We start from the raw sequence: 26,056 nt of genomic DNA, 5'->3' as shown, positions 1-26,056 counted from the left end.
GAAAAACATCTCACAAATAATATCCGCACACATTATGAGGCTTTTACATTCACAAGAGAGTACCAACAGTAATAACATTAAGTCAGACATTATAAACCTTTACCATAATTACAATAATAACACTAATAATAAACCAAGGAACAATAGTTATAACATGATATATAATAATAATAGTCACAACAACAAAATCATTATTTCTGAAGTTAATAGTAAAAGAATTAGTTTCTTAAGTGATAATGCGAAACTCAAAAACACTATATATCAATGCCAGATCAGTACTCCTACAAATGTTTCCTTTTATATTGGATCTTCCTCTTCGCCAATATCCTCAAAAATCTCTAATCATTATTCTTCCTTTAGAGATAAAAACAAACGAAATACTACGAGCCTTAGTAAATTAATTTGGGAACTTAAAGACAATAACATAAAATTTAAACTAGACTGGCTTATTCTTTCTATTTCTAGGACATATGAAAAGGGTGGAAGATTCTGTTCTTTATGTAATACTGAGCTATTTTTCATATTATTTTCAAAGAATAAACTGGTAAACACGTTCATCGAAAATTCTTACAGATGTAAACATTGACAGCAATACGTGTTTACAGCGTTTAAATAACAATCACTTATTTACAAAACGCTATCAAATTAACTCGTAATACATTAGTTCCTCAAATAGTTCTAGAACGATATGACATTTACTCCCTCATATGTTAAAAGATATCATAGATTGATTACGATTGACATATGTTATCTAAACATTCTTTATTTGTAAACCTAAATTAAAACACCTACAAAATCTTTAAACACACACTAGCGCATTATTTTTAGTTTAATTCATAATAAACTTTACCTACTACAATTGTCTAATATACTATGCCCTATTAACCTTACTTATTCTTTTTCATACTTCATTGTACCTCAATATCATTCATTTACGACTTCCAATTTATTCACCAATTTATTCAGCAATAATAAGAGTTGTTTATGTTCTTTGCTTTATTAGTGAGAGTTTTCTAAATCTACGATTCTAATTTATCATATTAACATTCCTAGAAACATCTTTAATTTTAAAACAATCCTAGCTTAATTATTTATTCTCGTAACAAGATATATCCCAAACATTTAAATATCTCATTATATGACGCATACATTACTGATCAATATAATATATTTTTGTTTTCAAATCTCGAAAAAGCTTTTACATTAATAGATATGTTACGGAATTACTGTAGTAAGCCTTGTTTATAATATTAACTTTGTCTTCTTAAGCAATATTTACTCTCTCAACCCCTACTTCAGCCCAACTTTTCTTACATATATATTAATAAAATAATCCATTCATGTAGATTAATAGACCACCCATTAACTTTATTATTTATTTATTTATTAATTAACTTTCAATCATTTAATATCTCATTCACTAATATAAGAATTACCTTAACCAAACATCGACAGTATTTATATACGTACTAAGGAGTGTATACTATTGCGTATGAATCTCTATGTATATACATGTAACAACACATACATAAATATATATCTGTGTGCAAATGTATGTGTATGAGTGTTCGTATATACACGTGTATCTGTGTGCGTGTGTATACATTCATGTTTTTGTATAGATTTTTGTGTATATATATATATTTGTTGTTATTATTAATAAAAAATATATATAAACATGTGTGTATATGTGCTTGCTTGGATGCATGTATGTTTATGTGCATATATATGTTTATGTTTTTATATATATACATACATGTGTGTATGTGTGGATATGTGTGTAGATATATATATATACTTGTGTGTTTGCACGTGTATGTATGCATGTGTGTATATGTATGTACTTATGTATATATATGTATATATGTATATGTATATGTATATATATATATATATATATATATATATATATATATATATGTGTGTGTGTGTGTGTGTGTGTGTGTATATATGTGTACATATATATATATATATATATATATGGATATGGATGTGTGTATATGTGTGTATATATTTTATATATATATATATATGTGTGTGTGTGTATATGTCTGTGTGTGGGTTTGTACGTAGGTGTGTATATATGTATGCACATATGTATTTATTCGAGTATGTGTATGTTTGTGTGTATATATGCGCATACACATAAGTATAAATGATTATATACATTCATCTCAGTATTTTTGTAGAAACACAAGATTAACCCCCTTTACGATCCCTTTTTATTACATAACATTCCTCTCCAATTTTTATAGGATTTATATCATCCTATTTTCTCCCAACTCTACACTCTGAATTTTCTTCTTTTCTTTTTTCTTTTCTTCTTTTCTTCCCTTCTTGTCCAACGTACTATCTGGTAGCGTCCTAATCTCCAACGGTCTTTTCAAATAAATTACGTTATAACCTTCTCCAACTATAGTTCTTATATTCGGTTACAATGTCTTACGTTTAAGCTGGTTCCCATACATTTCCCTGATGAGAAGTTTACATTTTTAACATCACCGATTCCTATGGATCGCATAAATTGTAATTCTTCGAAACATATGTCGGAAATTAAAGTATGCAGTTAAAATATGCGTTTTACTCCATTCATTAAATTTATATATATATATATATATATATATATATATATATATATATATATATATATATATATATATATATATATATATATATATATATATATATTCATATTTATATATATATACACATACACATGCATACATACATACATACATGCATACATACATACATTCATGCATACATGCATATAAGACAACCATTTATTCCTTTGTCATCTCTCTTATAGTTAGATAAATACACACACACACACACACACACACACACACACACACACACACACACACACACACACACATTATATATTTATCCATATGTCTGCCAGTCAAATGTCTGTCAGTCAAATGTCTGTTGGTCAAATGCCTGTAGGTCAAATGTCCATCGGCTAAATGTCCATTGGCCAATTATCCATTAACCAAATATCTGGCCACGATTATCCACATGTATATATACATACATACATATATATACATATATATATATATATATATATATATATATATATATATATATATATATATATATATGTATGTATATTTTCATTAATCAATTAATGGAGTCATTGGAAAAGGCCATAATTGATTGACACCTGTAATTTTCTGTTACTCATTTGTATATATATATATATGAACAAACCTGCTGCAGGAGATGTCTTCTTAGGGTTAAAGTTGCAGTTTCGTTGTCTCTTAGAGAACACCCACATTAAAGTGGGGATAAACACAACCTACATTTGTATACTTGTTATTTTTGTTTATTCTTTTACTTGTTTCAGTCATTTGACTGCAGTCATGCTGGAGCTCAGCTTTAAAAAGATTTAGTCAAAGAAATCAACCCCAGGACTTATTCTTTGTGAGCCTAGTACTTGGTCTATTGTTTTCTTTTGTTGAACCACTATGTTATGAGGACGTAAACACACCAACATCGTTTGTCAAGCGATGGTGGGGGACAATTACAGAAACAAAGGCACAAACACAAATATATATATATACATATATATATATATACGATGGGCTTCTTTCAGTTATTGTCTACCAAATCCACTCACAAGGCTTTGGTCAGCCTGAAGCTATATAAGAAGACACTTGCCCAAGGTACCATGCAGTGGGACTGAAGCCAGAACCATGTGGTTCTTACCACACAGCCATGCTTTTTCCTATATGTATATACATATAGGCACAGGTGTGTATATACATTTATATATGTATAAGCATATAGATTCAAACATACATACATATTTATAAAAATATAGAATATGATAAACAAGAAAAAATGGAGAGTATATAGATATAAGTTAATTAAAAATGCCTACAATTGTTTCAGTTTTATTCAATACTAATTATAAATTTATAGATAAAATAAAATAAAATTTGCATTTAGAATATTATATGAGTAAAATCTTATCAGGGCTAATCAACATAAAAAGGATTACATGTTGTTAGGCTGAATAAACAAACTGAATAAACAAAGATATGTTTATATGTTTGTGTGGGTATAAGCACACAAGAAGCAATATACTGGTTTAATAGCATTGAATATAAAAATAGAAATAAATTCTTACAATCGATATAGATAATTATCATTCTTCTGTTAATCCTATATTATTAAACAAAGCACTTTAATTTGCTAAAAAAAAAGCTCAAAGCTAAGTATGAAGGAAATGAATATTCTTTTAAAAGCTAGGAAATCTATCATTTACTTTGACAATAAATACTAGGTTAGGAAGGATACTAATAATTGTTTTGATATAACAATAGGATTAGCTGACTCTGCACAACTAACTGAACTTGTTGGAATATACGTTCTATTTAACTTAAGTAGGGAATTTCCTGATGTTAAGGGAGGATTATATAGAGATGATGCACTTTTTGCAATTAAAGACCTATCCAATAGAAAATTAGAATTATATAAAAAAATATTTTAGAAGTTCTTTAAAAACTATGGACTATCTCTTACTATAGAAAATAAACATAGTTCTATCAACACTTTAGATGTTAATCTTAATCTTATTACTGGGACACATAAACCTAATGCTAACTTAAAATATATTAATTTTCAAAGTAATCATCCAAAATCAGTAACACATACTTTAATTCTAAATATTTCAAGAAGAATGTCATACCTTTAATCTAATGAAGAGATTTTCAATAATAATGTAGAATACTATAACTTAGCCCTTAATAAAGTGGGATATAAAAGATAAAATATTATCAACCTTATGTAAATTACAGAAATAAGACTTATGGCAAAACGGAAAGCAATAGGAAGTTTAAATACTCTAGGTGTAATGATAATGAATATATGGTTGGTAAATTTCATCACCATAAAACTCCAATAACTAAACATATAAATTAATGGGATAAAATCAAAACTCAAAATAAACAAGTTAACAGTGAAAATTTAAATTCCAAACTTAATAAACAACACTTGAAGAATAAGAATGATAATAATAAAGTGGAAATAAAAATTAAGTCTAATAATAATAGTGATAACATTCAATACTTAAATAAAAAAAATAATAAGGATAATATAAAACCTAATATTAATAATCATAAAAATAAAAATAAAATCAATTGCTATACCCCATATGTTAGTTTTGCTAAATCACTTATTGAAGATAAAACTAATATTGTATGGTTAATTATTCCTTTTACAAAGCAAATAACCAACTTAATCAGATCTTTATACCAATCTATTTCCAAACAATTTACTAAGAATAACAAATAGAGTGAAATAATTAATAAAAAATCTCTAAGAATTGGTTTCTCTGTATCCCAGAACATTTCTGGAATAATTGCTTCAATTAATAACAAAAAATTGGTTAATTTCTATAATAACAGAAATATGAACAATACAGATTTAATGAATAATTACTCAAATAGATCTGATTCCGGTAATGATATGATGAAAACATCCAAAGACAGAAGGGAAGTAACCCATGTACCTTCCTTTTTAACAATAAAACTATGATGTTAATATAACTAACACAACAAACATTAATGATATGGGTATTGCTTATAGGATAAATGATACAAATAAAAGATGTGATTGTAAATTTAAGGAAAAATGTTATTTTAATAATTTATGTAAGCAAAATAATGTAATATATAGATGTAGGGTTGAATCTGAAGGTAGATTATTTTTATATTGGGTCTACTGAGAATTTCATAAAGCATAAAATTGCAAATCATGAATTCACATGTAAGAATAGGAATAAATTAAATAGCCCCAGTCTAAGAAAATTTATTTGAAAGCTAAAAGATAATAATAAGGAATATAAACTTAAGTGGGGATATTATTGGTCATGCTAAATCCTATAATATTGGTAAAAGATGCTGTAACTTATGCATTGACAAAATCTACCAAATCTTGACTTCGAAATTTAAACTTCTTAATAACCATCAAGAATCTGTTTTATCTGTAAATCTGTAAATCCTTTAAATATGTAATTTGAAAGTACAATTAAATTAAATAAAATATAATTTAATATTATTCAATAAAATTCAATAAATAAATATATTATATTATATTATATTATGTTAGATTGAATGTTATGATAGTATGTCTTTTAATCTATAAACAAAATAGAGGTTTAATAATAACAACACAATCTTTGATGACATATTCCTTATATCAAATTCCCAACTTGATCATGTGATAAACATTATACTACATCCTGGATTAATACAAATTGATAAAATATTTAAAATAACTATTAAGACTAAATTGTAAGTTTTAATTAATAATAATATTTATTGTTTCAGCAACATCATCATCATCATCATCGTTTAACGTCTGCTTTTCCATGCTGGCATGGGTTGGATGGCTTGACTTTAATGGTTCCTTTGTTTTAAAATAGGTCAACATGCACACACACAAATAATTATAAGCTGAAATAATATGCACATATAATGTATTATTTTCATTTTAAAATACCTGCATAAGCATAAGTAAATGAATTTGTTTATTCTGTCAAACACACACACACACAAATTAGTAAAATCTATAGACATATACATTTATAATGGCTACATTGTTTTATTTATTTTTATTCACATTTTGTTTTATTTATTTTTATTTCATTTTTATTTGTATTTTATTTTATGTTATTTTCTTATTTTCTTATGAAATATATCAACACCCACACAACCATATAAACATATCTTTGTTTATTATAACAACATATAATTCTTGTATGTCAATTATCCCCCATGAGATTTTACTCATATAATATTCTAACTGAAAATTTTATTTTATATATAAATTTGCTATTAGTATTGAGTAAAATTAAACAATTGTAGGCATTTTTAATTAACTATATATTAATAAATTAATTTATATCTATATACTCTCCATCTTTTTCTTGTTTTTAATATATCCATTTATATTGATGTGATATTTCTCATAGATATAGGTTATTAAGCCAGTGTAACTAGATTTCATCCCTATAAGATAAGTATATATCCTCACAGTTGAAAGTATTAATAAAAATATATATATATACTCATATTTTGAGTTCTATTTTTCCTGTTTGCATCACTATACTTGTACACACACACACACAAACACACACACACACACACACACACACACACACACACACACATGCGTGCGTGTGCACATATATATATTTGCACCTATACATAGTCCTGGAAAGACATGCAGTACAATAATAGTATAAATATAACTACTCTGTTTTCCATGAGGGTATACTTTTTTCTGACTCATAGACAACTAACTGATAATACATACATGTGCAAATACACACATACCCTTTTGTATGCATACATATATACATAGCTGTAAAGATCACCCTGGAAATGAAAGAGATGATAGGCGTGGTGCAGAATACACAGATGGTACTTGGATGGATTCAGAACAAATGAATATCCCACCACATAATAAAGACAAGCAAAATATGGTGAGCAAAGAAATCTGGTATATTGAGGGAGAGTAAAGTTCAACTAAGCAAGGGAGATGACTGAACAAAGGAAGCTCTTCTACAATATTTTATGTAAAATAGAACCAGCCATGCTGCAATTCCTTTCTGAGAGCAGAGTATAATGTGCATCCATCTGAGGCTAATATTAGATGTTGCTGCTGGCATATCATCAGTGTAGAGGTTATACATATTTGGAGAAGGTAAAGCATCCTTTTTGGAGTGTCTCTTTTGCTGGCATTGCTGATGTGCTAAAACTGCAATGCAATGAAGATCAAAATAAATTTACATTTTCTTGTTTTCCATAGAGAGTAGGAAAGGATAATGCAGGAATGTAAACAAAGTAAAGCCAGCATGTTTAGACTTCTGCTTTGTGCTAATGACTGAAAGGTGAATTTGGAGAAAGTTTTGATACACACACAAGCTTACACGCACGCACACACACACACACATACATACATACATACATACATACGTACATACATACATACATACATACATACATACAGGAGAGAGTTCACGACAAGGAGGGCATCCTGTCATAAAAAATCAGCCCCAGCAAATTTTGTCTGATTCATGCAAGTGTGGAAATGTGGATGATAAAAGGTTGATGATGATGAGGATGATGATGTATATATATATATATATATATATATAATATAATATAGGATAAAATCTTTATAAGAATTTATCAAGTAGTCAGTGTGAAAAAACCTCATAATGAAAAAAACTCATCATTTTTTTCCCTAAATATATATAATTTATATAAGGGCATTAACTATATAGTAATGCCTCGCTTTCGGTAAATATGTTGCTTATTTTTTGGTAGTTTTTGACTTATTTAGTCCCTCTGAGCATGAGGCATTACTATATAGTTAATGCCCTTATATAAATTATATATATATATATATATATATATATATATATATATATATATATATATATATATATATATATATATATATATATATATATATACATATATATATATATGCATATATATATATATATATATATGTATATATATATATATATATATATATATATATATATATATATGTGTATATATATATATATATATATATATATATATATATATATATATATATATGTATATATAGATGTATATGTATATATATAAATATATATATATATATATGTAACTATATATATATATATATATATATATATATATATATATATATATATACATACATATATATATATATATATATATATATATATATATATATATATATATATAGTTATATATAAATTTTTCTTATGTGATGTTTGATGTCGCATGCTCAAATATACATGGGTTTATTAGCATTTTCAAATTTATAATTTTGGATATCATGCTGATGAGTGAGACGAATTTTTATATTCTAATCACGAAAGATTTGTACATGATTAACTAACGACAGGTTTGTGTTTCGTTTTTTTCCCTGCTGTTGTTCTATGAGCCATAAATATTGTTATCCTTGGAGAATAAATTGTAGTTAGAATTAGCAGTTTTAACAGCTATTTCTAAATTTTCAGTGTGTTGGTGAAGCAACTTCTGCTGATCCCTATATGTTTATAATTATAAATGATTTACCGATAAATGTTTTTTTGCATACTGAACTACTTGGCAAAATTGTTAATTATTAAATCATTAATTAATTAACAATTCCCTGCCCTATATCTTTCTATCTATCTATCTATCTATCTATCTATCTATCTATCTATCTATCTATCTATCTATATATATATATATATATATATATATATATATATATATATATATATATATATATATATATATATATAAATTCAACAACCAAATTATAACTGACATCTATTATAGACCAAAGGACTCAAAGCAATATCTCCTTTTTAGCTCATGCCATCCGAAACACATCAAAATAAATATCTCCTCTAATTTGGCAAAAAGGATTTGCATAATAGTGTCTGAAAGAACTACTCGGGACCTTCATTTTCAAGTCCTCAGAACAACACTAACTGAAAGACAATATCCACCCTCACTTATAGACGATGGAATTAAGCATGCCAAGAAATTAGACATAAAACACTAAGGACAACAAAGCATAACACCACACCGCATCTCAAAACACTACTGTATATATCAACTCACAACACTAGAAACAGTGAGGCATACAACACCATTGTGCAAAATATTCCTTTACAAACTAGAGACCCAAAAATGAACAACATCCTGAAAGCACATAAATTCATCAAATGCAAAAATCAATACAAATCACTAAAGAGGCTTCTAGAAAATGCAAAGCTTTGCACAACAACCACGAAACCAACTGTTAAAAAATGTGGACGCCCAAACTGGAACGTGCCTCAACCTACTTGAAGGCTTGGATTTCCTTTTCAAACAAGGAGAGAGGTTCACAACTAAAACCAACTTCACTTGTGCCTCTGAGAATCTAATTTACGTAATAACCTGCTTGGGCTGTGGACATCACTATATAGGACAGATGAGTATAACATTGAGACGAAGAACCACTTTACATAAAGTGCAGATCCAGTTCCTGCAATACAGGCAGATTCCTTTAAGTGAACACATAGAGAGACGTACAGGTAACATCAAACCAAATTTCGGATCTATTTTAAAACGGGGGCCACATTTTTCATTAATGTTTTACGTAGTGTTTTTGGTACGGAAAGACTTTCAAACTTCGTATACTTATCTATTTTGTGTTATAGAACAGAAAAATATTTTTGTATTCGAATTTATTTCATGTAAAAAATTGTCTTATTTCGATAATTTCAACCAATCACTGACAAGTATTCAGTTGTTTATATTTACTCCTTTGGCTGATTAAGCGATGTAAAGCGTATTTAATCTCCATACCTTCGTTTTATTTGCTTTTTTCATTTTAAATTTGCTTTAACCCTAACCCTAACCCTAACCCTAGGGTTAGGGTTAGGGTTAGGGTTAGGGTTAATTGTTTCAGAATCGTTTGTTTATGTAGTCGGCACTTAATGTATATCGGCTGAATGGACGTCAGTGATTGGTTGAAATTACAGAAATACGACAACTTTAACATGGAATAACTTATGGATTTCTTTTTTTTTTAAGAAGACTAAGAGAAAAAGATGTTTTATATGACACATTCTACCAGTGTTCCAAGTTTCAAAGTGTTTCGTTAATGAAAAATGTGGCCCCCGTTTTAAAAAAGATCCCAAATTTCTTCTGCCAGTTCAAAGATTCAAAGAACGTTTAAATAAAGAAAATTTATTCATCAAAAAATACAGATGCCTAAATATGTATGCATAACCAACATTGATCTCTATACATATTTTAATCCATGATTACATACCCATCACTGTACATATTTCTTCCCACTACTGTAGTTTTGGGATTTTTGCATATATATAATTTCCCTCCCCCACTGAAAGATGAGCAATTATCTCCCCTGTACACAATAATAATGATCACCAATTACTTCCCCTTAGATTTTTCTACTTGTTGAATCATTTATTCATAAACTCCACATTCAACATGGACAAAAAAATTTTTCTTAAGAAAATACGTATTTAAATAAATTTTAATGTCATGATTAGCGAAAGTGAAACAAGCACAATATAAAATATATTAAAAAATATATTAAAACTATGTAAAGTATGTGCATTTTCCTTCTTTCTAAAGAATGCCATGGCAGCTAAGTGTTCTATTTCTATGGCAATTCAGTTGTTGAAATGAAGGCTCGATTAAATATGCATATTGCAATGTGCAGTTCTTGCATTGCGTCATGCTATTAGAAACACATGTAAGCTAAACAAACTGTTGATAATGCACCTTTATTCTTTATGTGTTTCTAATATATTCTACAAGTCATACAACAAATTTAGCTGGTGTTTGACCTCGGATTCACAAACTGTGAATGACAATGTACATGAATGACAATAACAAACTAAACTAGCTAGGTACGAGTTTTACAGATTGTTTAAAGAGATATTAATTTAGATTTATGTAATCTGTATTTTCTTCATTTTACATATATATATATGTGTGTGTGTGTGTGTGTGTGTGTGTAGTAAGGGTGCATGGCCTAATGGTTAGGATGTTGTTTTCACGATTGCAAGATTGTGAGTTCAATTCCTAGACTGGGTGTTGCATTGCGTTCTTGTACAAAACATTTCATCTCACAGTCTGTGATCACTTTAACACCTGACATGTGGTACACCATGCACCTGTTCAGGCAACATTGATTTGATGGAGGTAGTGGGCTAATGTACAGAACATTTGATTACTGTAGACTACCATCATCATATCGATATATATGTATTTATTTTTACTCGCATATATATATATATATATATATATATATATATATATATATATATATATACAGGGTGGTGGAAAAGTAAGTAGGCATTAAAAATTGGTAATAAAATCCATATTCCTTTGACAAATTTATTGAAGCAAATGATACATGTTCTTTATTACATGGGAAAATAAAAGTAAGTCTTCATAGTTCAACGTAAGCACCAGTGGCGTCAAACAGTTTACTCAAATGGCCAGGGATAGAATGAACAACTTTCTGAAGGACGTCGTCTGGGATATCATTGTGAACCTACTGAATCCATGTTTTCTAGTCCTCCAGTGTGTGAGGTTTTGTTTTGTACACCTCTTCTTTTGTGTAACCTCACAGGTAAAAAATCACATGGAGTACGATCCGCACTCTTGGAGTTTTGCACTTCTAGACTTATGCAGCACAACCTTCAGATTTTAGCTCCTGCATGTAATGGGGTTTCTATGAACGAAAATTCAGTTCTTTATGCAACACTGTACAAATTGTGTGTCTTGCTAGTCCACTTCTAAGATCTGCTTGATGTGTTGATTTTTGTGGGCTGCAATTAAATATTTCCTGGACTGTTGCCATGTCTCCGCTGATCAGGATGTGGTTGGCTGGCCACTTTTCCTTGCATTGTTCACAGAGTCTGTGGTCATCAGCTTTGCATAACAACTTTTTATTGTCTCTGGATGTACTGTTGCATGCTTACCTTTCCATGCATGCCACCATCTCTGAATCAAAACAATCGAATTGCACAGTTCAAAGCATGCTGCTATCTTAGCTCACTCTTAGACAGTCAAGCAGCCGGGCATCTGGAAAATAAAAAATAAGGAATAAGACGATAAAAAAATAAAAATTCCCCGTTAGTGTTGTCTGTTTAAAACATGTTTTCATCATGACTTAAGTGATACTAAAAATTCTAAGCAATTTCTAATGCCTAGTTACTTTCCACCCACCTTATATATATACACACACACTTGCGCACGCGCACGCACACACGCCCGCCCGCCCGCCCGCACGCACGCACGCACGCATGCACGCACGCACACACACACACACACACACACACACACACACATTAATAGTAATAGTAGTATGACAACAAAAGGTTGAATGAGACCTCGCTATTATGTAAATAGAGAAATTTATCTGTAATATATCATCATCATTGTTTAATGTCCGCTTTCCATGCTAGCATGGGTTGGACGATTTGACTGAGGACTGGTGAACCGGATGGCTGCACCAGGCTCCAATCTGATCTAGCAGAGTTTCTACAGCCCTTCCTAATGCCGAGGGCCAGTCAGGCAGTACTGGCAATGGTCATGCTCAAAATGGTGTTTTTTACTTGCCACCTGCACAGGAGCCAGTCCAGCAGCACTGGCAACGACCTTGCTCAAATGTTTTCTAACGTGCCACTGGCTCAAGTGCCAGTACGGCGACACTGGTAACGATCACGCTCAAATGGTGCTATTTACGTACCACTGGCACGGAAGCCAGACTGCTGCTGCTCTGGCAATGATCACACTAGGACAGTGCTGTTAGTGCTCCACTGGCACAGGTGCCAGTCATAGTGACAGGGACCTTTGGAAATATGCAGTGCGTGACAAGCCCCGGCAAGCCAAGTGAGACCATAATCCATGGCCTCTGCCAGTAGTGTAGCCAGCTCACTTATTCATATCTTTACTTCATTGGACACTAAACTCTGCTTGTGAAGACCTGTTGAGGCAAGTGAAATTGAAATCGAACCAAATTCGATGACTGGCACCCATGCCAACCTCTCTTTCATTGGACACTAAACTCTGCTTGCGAAGACCTGTTGGGGCAAGTGAAATCGAAATTGAAATTGTAATTTCCTAGATGTATCCTTAGATTTAAATAAGAATATTTACAAACCTTATGGGAAGCCCAAAGATAGATTTTGTTATATTAATGTAGGTTCCTGCCATCCCCAAAAATTTACTTAAAAACATTAGCAAAAGAATTTCTAGCCTCTCCTCCAATAGGGACATTTTTAATAGTGTTGCTCCAATATAAAATAAAGCTCTAAAAGATAGTGGATTTAACAAGGAAATAACCTATACACCTGCCACCAGTCCAATAATAAAGAAAAGGAAACATGGGAATAGGAAAACTATCTGGTTCACACACCCTTACTCCCTCGAAGTGACCTTTAATATAGGTAAATATTTCTTATCACTTACAGATAGACATTTTCCAATCAACCATAGTTACAGAAAGCACTTCATTAGACATAACTTAAAAATCAGTTTTAGCTCAACTACTAATTTTAAAAATATAATCGCACACAACACACAAAAACAACAAAATGAAACCAGCTGTTCATTCAGAGATAAAAATTTGTGCCCACTAAATGGAGCTTGCATGTCCGAAACCATCATTTATGAAGCCACCGTAGACTCTACAACCACTAAGGACATAGTTTCGTCAAAGAAATATGTGGGTCTCAGAGAGGGGAATTTTAAAGCCAGGTTCAACAATCACACCTTAAGCTTCAGACACTGGGATGAAAGAAAAACAACCAAATTATCCAGTCATATATGGTCCTTAAAAGAAAAAGGTGTCAATTACAACATCCATTGGAAGATCTTAGCTAAGTGCAAGCCTTACATGAACGACAGTGAAAAGTGCAGTCTTTGCGATATGGAAAGATGACTCATTTGGAAAAGCAGCTTAAACCCAGCTGCATGTCTAAATTCAAGAACTGAACTTTTTGTATCATGTCCACATATGGCTAAATATTTGTTAAGTTTTTGGTCCCCACCAAGATCACAGATAGAACCTGCTTTTTATATTGTACCTACGTACAAGCATATTATCCTTATATATATTTTTATATATATATATATTTTTTACATATTGTTTTTACATATTTATACATATATTTTTATATATTTTTATTGCTTTATATATTTTTACATATTTTTCTGTATATTACCTTTCACCCTGAATTTTTTGTGCATGTGTGTATATAGACGTGTATATGAATATATTTGTGTGCGTATGGGTATATACGTGTGTGCGTGTGTGCGGGTATTTATATGTGTACATGTTATGGTTGCATATATATATGTATACATATAGATGTGTGTGTGGGTGTGCATGCATGTGTTTTTTGCAAGTGTGAGTGAGAGTATGCATATATAGCATATATGTATTTTAGACATGTCTTAATAACTGACGAGATGCCAGAGCAGATTTCAGCCCCAACATCTGAAACTCAGAGTTTTATTATGACAACTGAATAATTGTCACATATTATATTATATATATTTCTCTTTCTCTCTCTCTCTCTCTCTCCATATATATATATATATATATATATATGCAGAAGATCATAAGTCAAGAAGAAGATGCACTCATATAACTGTTAGTAGAAAGGGTATATTGTCTGAATTTTAGAGTGTTAATTGTCCGCTACAGCTGGTCTTATCAATTGATTTTGCGTGAAATTACATAATGGAGTGTTAGGTAACAAACCAGTTATATAATATACATTCATGAGAGATAGCCAACATGGAAGGGAAAATGGCAACCATGTTGGCTATCTCTGATGAGCGTATATTATATAACTGGTTTGTTGCCCAACACTCAATTATATAGTTTCATGCAAAACCGATTGGTAAGACTGGCCGTAATGGACAATTAACACTATAAAATTCAGACAATATATATATATATATATATGCAGGCATAGGCATGATTGTATAAGAAGCTTGCTTCCCAGATGATTCTTGATTTAGTCCCACTGCACATTACCTTGGGCAAGTGTCTTCCACTATAGCCTTGGGTTGATCAAAGCCTTGTGAGTGGATTTGGTAGACAGAAACTGAAAGAAGACAGTCTTATATGTATGTATATATATCTATGTGTGTATCTTCACACCTGTGTTTGTCTCCCTCCCCCACCATAGCTTGAGAGGCAGTGTTGGTGTGTTTACATCAATGTAACTTAGTGGTTTGGCAAAAGAGCCAAATAGAATAAGTGCCAGGCTTTAGATAAATAAATCCTGGGGTTGATTTGTTTGACTAAAACACTTCCACACAGTGTTCCAGCATGGCTGCAGTCAAATGACCAAAACAAGTAAAACAATATTAAAAAAAGAATAAAAGAATATACATACATACATACATGCATACATACATACATACATACGTACATAAATACATACATACATACATACATACACATACACATACACACACACACACACACACACACACACACACACACATATGTATGTATGTATTTATGTATATATATATTCTTTATTCTTTTATTAGATAAACACACCAACAACAGGTGTCAAGCTGTGATGGGGGGAGGAAGACAAACACAGGTGTGAAGATACAAACATAGATATATACATAAATATAAGACGGTCTTCTTTCAGTTTCTGTCTACCAAATCCACTCACAAGGCTTTGATCAACCCAAAGCTATAGTGGAAGGCACTTGGCCAAGGCGCTGTGCAATGGGACTGATCAAGAATCATGTGGGAAGCAAGCTTCTTATACAATCATGCCTATACCTATATATATATATATATATATATATATATATATATATACATACATACACATATACATACATACATATATATATATATATATATGTATATATATATATATATATATATATATATATATATATATATATATATATATATATATATATATATATATATATATATATATAGGGACAAAATCCAAAATTACATACACACACACACACACACACACACATATATATTGTCTGAATTTTATAGTGTTAATTGTCCATTACGGCCGGTCTTACCAATCAGTTTTGCATGAAACTATATAATTGAGTGTTGGGCAACAAACCAGTTATATAATATACGCTCATCAGAGATAGTCAACATGGTTGCCATTTTCCCTTCCAGTTATATGAGTGCATCTTCTTCCTGACTTATGATCTTTTAGATGACAAATGTATATATATATATATATATATACATATATATATATATATATATATATATATATATATATATATATAAGATGTAAAGAAAGAGAAAAGGTATGAGATGAATTTATTTATTTCATCAGTTGATATCTATTTGATCGTAATCATTTGGATATCAACTGGTGAAGTGAATATATTCATCTAATATGTCCTCTCTTTCTGTATATTTTATATACTCCTAATGTAATAATTATTAATAACTGGATTTTAATTGCATTGGACTATACATTACACACCTTTGTATTGGCTTACGATGCAGTCTGTAGCCTGATTCACTAAAGGAGCTTTTTTTGTGAGTACCGCTGTATTATTTAAATCCATATATTATGCATTAATTTTATATGTATACACACACATATATATGCATATTTATATAAAATGTTTTTTTAATCCACTTGTAGTTAAAAGATTTCTTTAAATATGCTGATAACAATATTAAAAAAAATATTTTATTCTTATTTGTATTGAATATTTAAACATAACTTTGTAGGTTCTACCTTTGGCCATATCTCTAATGGTTTCTTTTGAGTCATCTATCATGATGTTAGGAATGCCAGCTGAAGTTTACACACATGGATTTTCCTATGCAATTTCAATGATAGGATTTTCCTTGTCTCAGTTGATTTCAGCATTTCTTTATGCACCGTTCTTCCACAGACTTCAAATTACCAGTGTTTTTGAAGTAAGTATCAACTGCTTTATAATTAAATATTTGTCTTACAAAATAATTTTTTACAGTTATTTATAATTATTTTTAACTATAACAATATATTTTGAAAGCAGTTTGAATGTAGTAGTTCTCCAGAAGAGATATATTTCTATTTTTAAAGCTGTTTTGTTTCGTCTCTGTCATCAAAGCTGTTCACAGTGAACAAAATAAAATAACAAAGATCTGATTAAAATATTCTCTTTTGTTTTAAACTTAACATGTGTGACAGTGTAAAAGATTATTTCTAACTGCTATATTTTAGTCTTCCCAAATATTGTACAATTGATTTTTCAAAAAATTCGTCTGTTTACATTATTTAAAAAATATTTGTTTCATTTTAAATTTTACAGTATTTGGAACTTCGGTTTCAATCCAAACTTGTACGTAATGTTGGAACACTATTAGGAATTCTGAGTTATGTGAGTAAAACTTGATATAAAATACACTTTGAAATTCAAATGTTAATTTGCAACTAAAATTTTGTAAGAATGATGAATGAAGTTAATGAATAGATATTTGCATTGTCTTTGGTAACAGAAAATATTTCTCAATAGTATATTTGATTTTAATCTGAGAAATTCTTTTATATGAGAAAAGATAAATTTAAGGCTGGGGAATTATTATGATAACAATAATAATGATCTCTGACATGGGCCACAACTTTGTAAATATTAGGGTATAGTTGCTTGGGCTGGACTGTGTACAAGGGAGCGCTGAAAAGTTCCTGGCTTTGGGTAAAAGAAAATACAGTAGGATCAGTTAATTATAATTTTATTCAAGCTGGTGAAAGCTGCACAGGCCATGTACAAAGATACTGTCAGTAAGGTGAGAGTTAACCCTGAGTGCAACGAAGAATTTGATGTACAAGTAGGGGTTCATCAAGGTTTAATCCTTATTTCCCTCCTTTTCATCATTGTCCTCCAGATCATAACAGAGGAATTCAAGACCAGTAACCCCTGGGATCTACTATATGCTAATGATCTTATGCTCTTAGCAGATTTCATATTAGAGCTAGATGAAAAATTCCAGGTGTGGAAGCAAAACTGGGAATCTAAAGGTTAACTTAGCAAGAAAACTGACAGGACTCTGCCCCACTCAAGTAGGTGGCCCTGTTTGATTTGTAGGAAAGGTGTTGGCTGGATCTCCATATGGTGTACCCAGTGTAAGCTATGGACACACAAGAGGTGCAGTGGGTTAATTGGAAGATTATCAGAGAAGATAATTTTTGTATGTGGAAGATGCACAGGATCCATAAAAATTTTAGTGACTCAGGAAATTAATTCTCTCAAATGCCTTGGTGGCTCATTAGAGATAGTAGATGATTTCTTCTAGTTAGGGGACTGAAATAGCAGTGGGAGAGGATGCACGGAGAGTGTGATAGCTAGAATAAGAATAGGATGGAGGAAATTCAGAGAGCTGTTACTTCTGTCGACCACGGAAGCTTTCTCTCTCTGAGTGAAAAGAAGATAGTATGATGCATGTATACAGACAGCAATTCTACATGGTTGTGACATGTGGGCCCTAAATGCAGAGGATGTGTAATGTAAGTGTTCATATTTGACAAAATGCTAGTGTTCTGAGAGAGAAGTTAGGCATAAGAGGAATTGATTGCTGTGTGCAAGAGAGAAGACTGCACTGGTTTGGTCATGCGATGCAGATAGCCGACATCTCCATAAAAAAGTGCCGATCTCTCAAAGCGGATGGAGCATGTGGAAGTGGGAGACTCAGGGAGACATGGGATGAAGTATTGAAGAACAACCTTAGGATGCTGAACCTTTCAGGTGAAATGACAAAGGACTGAGATGTCTGGCACCTTGCCATACCTAAGAAGACTTGTACTCTGCAGCAGAAGTATTAAGACCAATCCTTCTGGCAGTGTAAAGCACTTGTGGTGGTGTCACATTAAAGTGCTCATGTTGCACCACATAAAAGCGCCCATGTGGAGTGAAGTAAAAGTGCCTGTGTGATGCCATGTAAAAGCACCCGTGCGGTGTCATGAAAAAGTACCTGTGTTGTGCCACATAAAAGTACCTGTACTGTGCCACAAAAGTGCCCATGTCGTACCACGTAAAAGCACCCAGCATACTCTATAAAATGGTTGGTGTTGCGAAGAGCATCCAGCCATAGAAACTGTGCCAAATCAAACTGGAGTCTGGTGCAGTTCCCCAGCTTGCCAGCTCTGGTCACACCATCCAACCCATGCCAGCATGGACAATGGGCGTTAAATGATGATGATGATGATATTCCCTCTCAGATTCTTGCACTTATTCAACACTCTGTTATGTTGATTGTTCCATATTTTAATAATAATGATTTCTGGCATGGTAGTAAATTTGTTGGGGAAAATAATAATAATGTTTATAATAATAATAAACAGCAGTAACAACCCATAAAGAACAAAAAGCCCAGACTCTGTTAAATGTAACTTTCATCTGTTGATAACCCAACCCATCATGAAGGATCAATCACAACAGCAATCATAAAGATCAATCATCAAAATATTTTGACAGTGGATAGATTCACCTATCTAGGTAATATCATCAGTAGCATTGGTAATATTGAAATTGGTGTCAGCAATGGAATTGGTGAAGTTGTGGCTGTATTCCAGAGGATGTGCACTGCCTAGTTCTCCAACACCATTTGCCTACACACAAAGATCTGGTTCCATAACATCATAGTTCTACCAATAGTTCTCAATGCCAGTGAAACATGGAAGAGCACTGTGAAAATTATTGAGACCAATATCATGTGACCAGATGTCACTGAGAGAATGTGTGAGATTCTATCTTCATGAGATGCTTGTGTTGAAAGAGAGCATGTGAGTAATACTTTTCAATGGATGGTACCAAATATGTCTGGTTTGTGGCATTGACTCTGGTAGAGGGAGAAATTAGATGTCATAGTAATATAATATTCATGGCATTTCCAGAGTAGCATGTAGGAAGGGTTATGAGAAATTTGTAACCTGGAAAGGGTGATTAGAGTAGAATCAATAAGGTATTATAAAGATGTGATAGGGGAAAATAGAAATGAAAGAGAATTAGTTAAAATCTTAGAAGATGCACTTAGGAAAGACATCACAAAAACATGCTTACAATCAATTCTTTAACATGAAACATGAAGGTAGGCAGTCAGAGCTAAGATATGTGATCTTAGATGACTGGACAAAAACCATTTAACATGACAATAATGGCCCAATTTGGTCTTTAGCAGACAATGATGAGCATATGCTACTTGACCAGAAGCAGGTGTGTTCAGCTTGTGAGAGCAATTTGCTTGATTGTATGGGACATGTGGCAGGCTGGAATGCAAGATGGATTTCAGTATCTGTCTCGACAGCTTTTCATGAAAAACCAACAGCTGCAGAAATGTGGAAAATGATGGTTGACTGCACAATGGGCAGGTTTGTCACCTGATTTGGATGATCTGCCCTATGGTCTTTACTTTGTGCATGTTATTGCTGGTCTGATTGGTGATTTGCAAATTTTTGCCATCCCAAACAGACATATCCAGAACATTCTCCATCTCATACAATACACCACAGAGTGTTTGGGCAAAGAGCCTGGTATGAGTGGGGTTCTGATAAATTTAGATTAATTGAAAGCTTTCAATAGGATTGACCACCAAAACATGGTATTTGAATCACTGCAATGTACAGTGAAATCTACTCATTGGTTATGTGAATGGCCACCTATCTTAACCATTCAACATTACGTGCTTGGTCAGTAGAGGTTGTCTCCTCTTGTCTCTTCTGTATGAACTGACTTTTGAGCAACTACTGTGGAAACTAGAGATGGTGAGGTGTATCCTGCATGAACTAAGACCACATATACAAACAGCAGACATAGAGGTGATCAGCACTACTCTAAAGAACTATGAAGTTGTGAAAAGAGGCAGAAGCAACCAAGAAAAGTCAGTGGGCTGGCAGCTCGGTACATGAAGAGGTAGGTCCATGCTGTCCAACAGCATTGTGGGACCAGTTAAATTACTCGAGACCTGGTTTGGTCCAGATCTCTAAGTGGAAAAGAACTGAGACAACATAGGCAAACATGTACAGAAGCTATACAATCTCCAGCAATTCCTTGAAGGTGAACAGACCTTTCGACAACTTGTCTCTTTGACTGAGAAGCAATCCAGGGTCAAGCAAAGACCAAATCAAGGCTCTTTTGGGCTAAGATCCAAGGATGATCTTCAGAAATCCCTGGCTTGGCTGCGATACTGAGTGGTTGGGGGCACTACCAGTTCAGGATAAACTCTACAAGTATGGTAGTACACTCAGCTAGCCTGCCTGAGATGCATGCACTGCAACCACACACTTAGTACCCAGGCATGACTTGACTTGAGGAGTTATGTTGAACATCTCTTGTGTGTATGAGTTTGAATTTCCTCGAGGTTGATTCTGCTTTTCAGCCTTTCAGAGTTGATAAAATAAGTACCAGTTGAGCACTGGGGTCGATGTAATCAACTATCCCTCTCCCCTAAAAATATTTCAGGTCTTGTGTCTATTGTAGAAAGGATTATTATTATTATTATTGTTGTCATTGTTGTTATTTTCTTTCGATATTGACCTGATGAATAACAAACAGCAACAAAAACAAGAAGGTAGGTAGTCAGAGCTAAGATATGTGATCTTAGTAGGCATTGTAGTATAATGCCAACATAGTCTCCAGTACTTTTTTTTTACTTGTTTCAGTCATTATACTATGGCTATACTTGGGCACCACCTTAAAGAATTTTAGTTCACCAAATCGACCTCAGTACTTATTTTTCTGTTTTAAGTCTAGTACTTATTCTAGTTGCCTCTTTTGCCAAACTGCTCAGTCATGAGGATGTAAATACACCAACACCATTTATCAAGTGATGTCAAAAGGCAAACACACACACACATACAAATGATGAACTTCTTTCAGTTTCTCTCTACTAAATCCCTTCACAAGGCACTTGGGCAAATATCGTCTACTATAGCCCAAGGCTATAGTAGATGGCATTTGCCCAAGATGCCATGTAGTGGGACTGAACCTGGAATCATGTGGCTGGGAAGCAAACTTCTTACCACACCTTCATGCCAGTGGCTGTTGGGTTTTCATTCTTGGCTCAAGTAATGACAGAAAAGAAAAAAACATTTTTTCAGAATATAGGTTATAAGAACAAGAATTTATGTAGTGTGAGCGTTATCGTTTTGCTCTATTTTCTGGATTTTATACATGCTAGGTTTACCAGGGTTTTTTTTTCAGGGAAGCTATTTACAACTGGTATTTTTTTGTCTTCAGATGCCACATCGTGCTTATTTCAATTTCTAAACCTTTATATTTGGCAAGTTTACCATATTCCTTGGCAGGTACAGTTTTTGAGATGGTATTATTTTTGGTGTCTTGAACAATAATATCTGGGTTGTTAATATTAGTTGTGCAATCAGTATGTATTGTAAGATGGTGTTATTGATACTTTCAACTACTGATTTAAGTTGGTATCCATACCGACTTCTTGCATATTTTGCACCAAGACTTTTGCAAAGTTCATTGAATGTATTGGCCAACTCTGTCTCATGTTTAACTTTATAATCAAATAAAGCCAGGGTTACCTATAGAGATGCTATATAATCAATTGTTTCACCATGGGTATCACAGGCTTTGAACTTGGGTTTTGCTCTATTTTTGAGGATGTTAGCTTGATAATTTTTTGTGTATAGACTCTGGTCCTTGGCAGCAAGAATGAATCCCTCTGTTTTCTGCCTTCAACCCTGAACTCTGCAGCCATTGATCTATATCAGTTTCCTGGGTTCTTTGTGGGTATTGGTCATGGAAAGATTTCTACTGCCATCTATTAATGTTTCAAGTTCTACTTTTGCTTTCACTCTATGTATTTTCACTGCCTTTGTTGGTATTAGATCAGTCTTGTTAATGTTTTAAATTTCTGCAATATGTAGCTCTGCTCTATATTTCTTAGTTTCTTCTGGGTTTCATGTTTTCTCACTAATATCATCATCCAATCATTGGTCTTGCTTAAGTACTTCTGCAGACCAATTGTAACAATTTTATATGAGAGTTCTACTTTCTTTTCTTGGTAGGTAGAGGTGGCTTGTATTTGCCTTTGGATGGTGCATTTTATTGGCAGTTTTCTTGCTTTTGTGTCAGCTAAGTTCCAGTCGATGACATTAAAACCGTATTGTACAACAGGCACTGCTAAGCTGTTAATAAATTTTACATAGTTCTTGGAATTTAATTCAGTATTCAGGATCAGCCTAACTCTTCTGTTGTACTCTTTTCTCAAGTCTCCACCTTCATTTGTGCATGCTGAATACTATCACTCTTATTAATGCCAAAATATTTATAAATTTCTTCTGGATCTACTTCTTTTATAAGTTGTATCTTGTTCAAGTTGATATCATTGTCAATTTTCCCCTTTTAAAAGTTACTTTTGTGCATTTATCAAGACCAAAATCCATACTGATATCATTATTGAACTGCTTTACTGTTGTTAAAAATCCTTCTAATTCTTGTTTTGTTTCAAGCATACAACTTTAAATATTTCATAGAAAAAGATGGTTGATCAAAGTATTGTGTTTATTGCTAACTTTAAATCCATACATTATGTTGTTTAGCTCATTTAAAAAGGGGAAGAGTGCAATACAGAACAAGAATAGGGTAAAGAAGTGACCTTGAAAAATGATGTTTTCCATTTGTGTGCTTTACTGAGGACCTGCTTCAGTTCTGGCGTTCCTACTTGTATCCAATCCTATTGTTCTAACATCTTTCATTCCTTCATATTCTCTTTTGATCCAAAATGCTTCCATGTTGTATTCCTTTGATTTGCTCCAAATGTCCTTCCAGAATTTTTTGACTTCTTCTATATTTGGTATAGAGAGCATCTTTGCTAGTAATTTTATATTTTTTTCCCTTTCTTCTCTTTCTTGTCTTTTCAACAATTGAGAGTTTTCCTCTTAAACATTCTATTTCTCTCTGTCTCTTAACTTTCCACTTAAGTTGTTGATTGAGTTGTATGCTTCTAGTTTGTGAGAGGTTTTTGATAATATTCTGGAATTTTGGTTTGGATTTCTTTTTTTTTAGCATTTCTATGCATAATAATAATAATGATAATAAAAATAATAATAAGAAGAATGAGAATAATAATAAGAAGAAGGCTTGCATGAATAATATTGAAGACAACTGTCCAAGCAAGATATTGATCAAAATCCCAACACACCAATGGCTACAAGGGACAGGTCTGAAAGGGGAAACAGGTTTTGTTATGGCAGTGCAAGATCAGAACTTACCTACAAGAAGCTACCATGCAAATGTTCTGAAAGATGGATCTAACCCCTCGTGCAGAATTTGTAGAAAATTCACAGCGACAATTGATCATGTTTCTGGTTGTCCAGTCCTCACTGAAAAGGAGTACCTCATAAGACATGACAGACTAGGGCAGTACATCCACTGGAATGCTTGTAAATACTGCAAAATTAAATCCCATGGTAAGTGGTACAGGCACCATTCAGAGGATGTAGGGAATGGCAAAGGAACTTCCCAGTACAAACGGACAGAAAAATTGACTCCAATCGACCAGACATTGTGATCAAGGACTACAACAGAAGAACTTGTCTGTTAATAGATATGTCTGTCCCACAAGATCAAAATGTCTCAAGAAAAGAATACGTAAAGCACCGCCCTTTAGTTGAAGAAATTGACCCCTGGACTTATTCCCTGTAATCCTGGTGCTTATTCTATCAGTCTCTTCTGCCAAATAGTTAAGTTACAGGGATGCAAACACACCAACCTCGGTTGTCAAACAATGGTGGTGGGGGGACAAACACAGACACAAACACACACATAAAAAAAAATATATATACATATACATATATGATGGGCTTCTTTCAGTTTCCCTCTACCAAATTCACTCATGAGGCTTTGGTCATTCTAAGGCTATAGTGGAAGACATTCTTTAAAATATAGAGTTGAATTTTGTGTTGGCAACTTTTCTCCCCTATCCATTTTGTTGGGGGTATTACCCAATTTTCTGGGCTCCTATCACAGCTATCCCCCATTTGAAATTTGCATTAGTTTTTGTATAAAAAAAAGAAAGGAAGGGAGTGGGGGCTTGTTTGTAGTTTGTGGAGAAAACGTTAAACGTGCCTGATAAAAAAAGCATGGTCTTTCCCTACCAACTAAAAGACACGAAGAACTATGAAAGAAGGCGAATAAGTATTGGGTGTAGGGGAAAGAAGAGAGAACTAACACTTGATCATTCTTGAACTCCCAGAATAAAAATGTAAACACATGAAAGACTTTCTATTCATTACTAAATGCCTTCCCTTCTTCTTCATTGTTAAAAGTAAAGAAGCTAGAAAAAATCGATTGTATTTCAGTCTAATTGTCATTGTAAATGATTGAGGCTTTCCTTTCTCTGTTTCTATCACTTCACTCCTTTTCTCTATGGTTAAGAGAGTGAAGGTGCGTGGCTCAGTGGTTAGGGGTATTCGGCCTACGATTGTAAAGTCATGAGTACAATTCCCTGCAGC

General features: G+C 32.4%; 1 protein-coding gene across 2 annotated transcripts in view; it reads left to right on the top strand.

The window, feature by feature from the left end:
- The window catches only part of LOC106867947 (sodium-dependent multivitamin transporter), a 176,953-nt gene that overhangs the window by 20,684 nt on the left and 130,213 nt on the right, over positions 1–26,056 (top strand). The window contains exons 3-4 of one of the 2 annotated variants that reach the window (XM_052974692.2): positions 17,323–17,514; positions 17,892–17,960. The exons of the other annotated variant lie outside the window; for it this stretch is intronic. Of the exons in view, the coding sequence (XP_052830652.1) occupies positions 17,323–17,514; positions 17,892–17,960 (261 nt within the window). The remainder of the gene's footprint in view (positions 1–17,322; positions 17,515–17,891; positions 17,961–26,056) is intronic. 2 annotated transcript variants of the gene reach the window in all.

Source organism: Octopus bimaculoides, chromosome 19, assembly GCF_046866305.1.
Source record: "Octopus bimaculoides isolate indiv1 chromosome 19, ASM4686630v1, whole genome shotgun sequence".
Lineage (NCBI taxonomy): Eukaryota > Metazoa > Mollusca > Cephalopoda > Octopoda > Octopodidae > Octopus > Octopus bimaculoides.
Note: the sequence above shows the minus strand (reverse complement) of the source record. Positions and strands in the feature narration are given on the sequence as shown.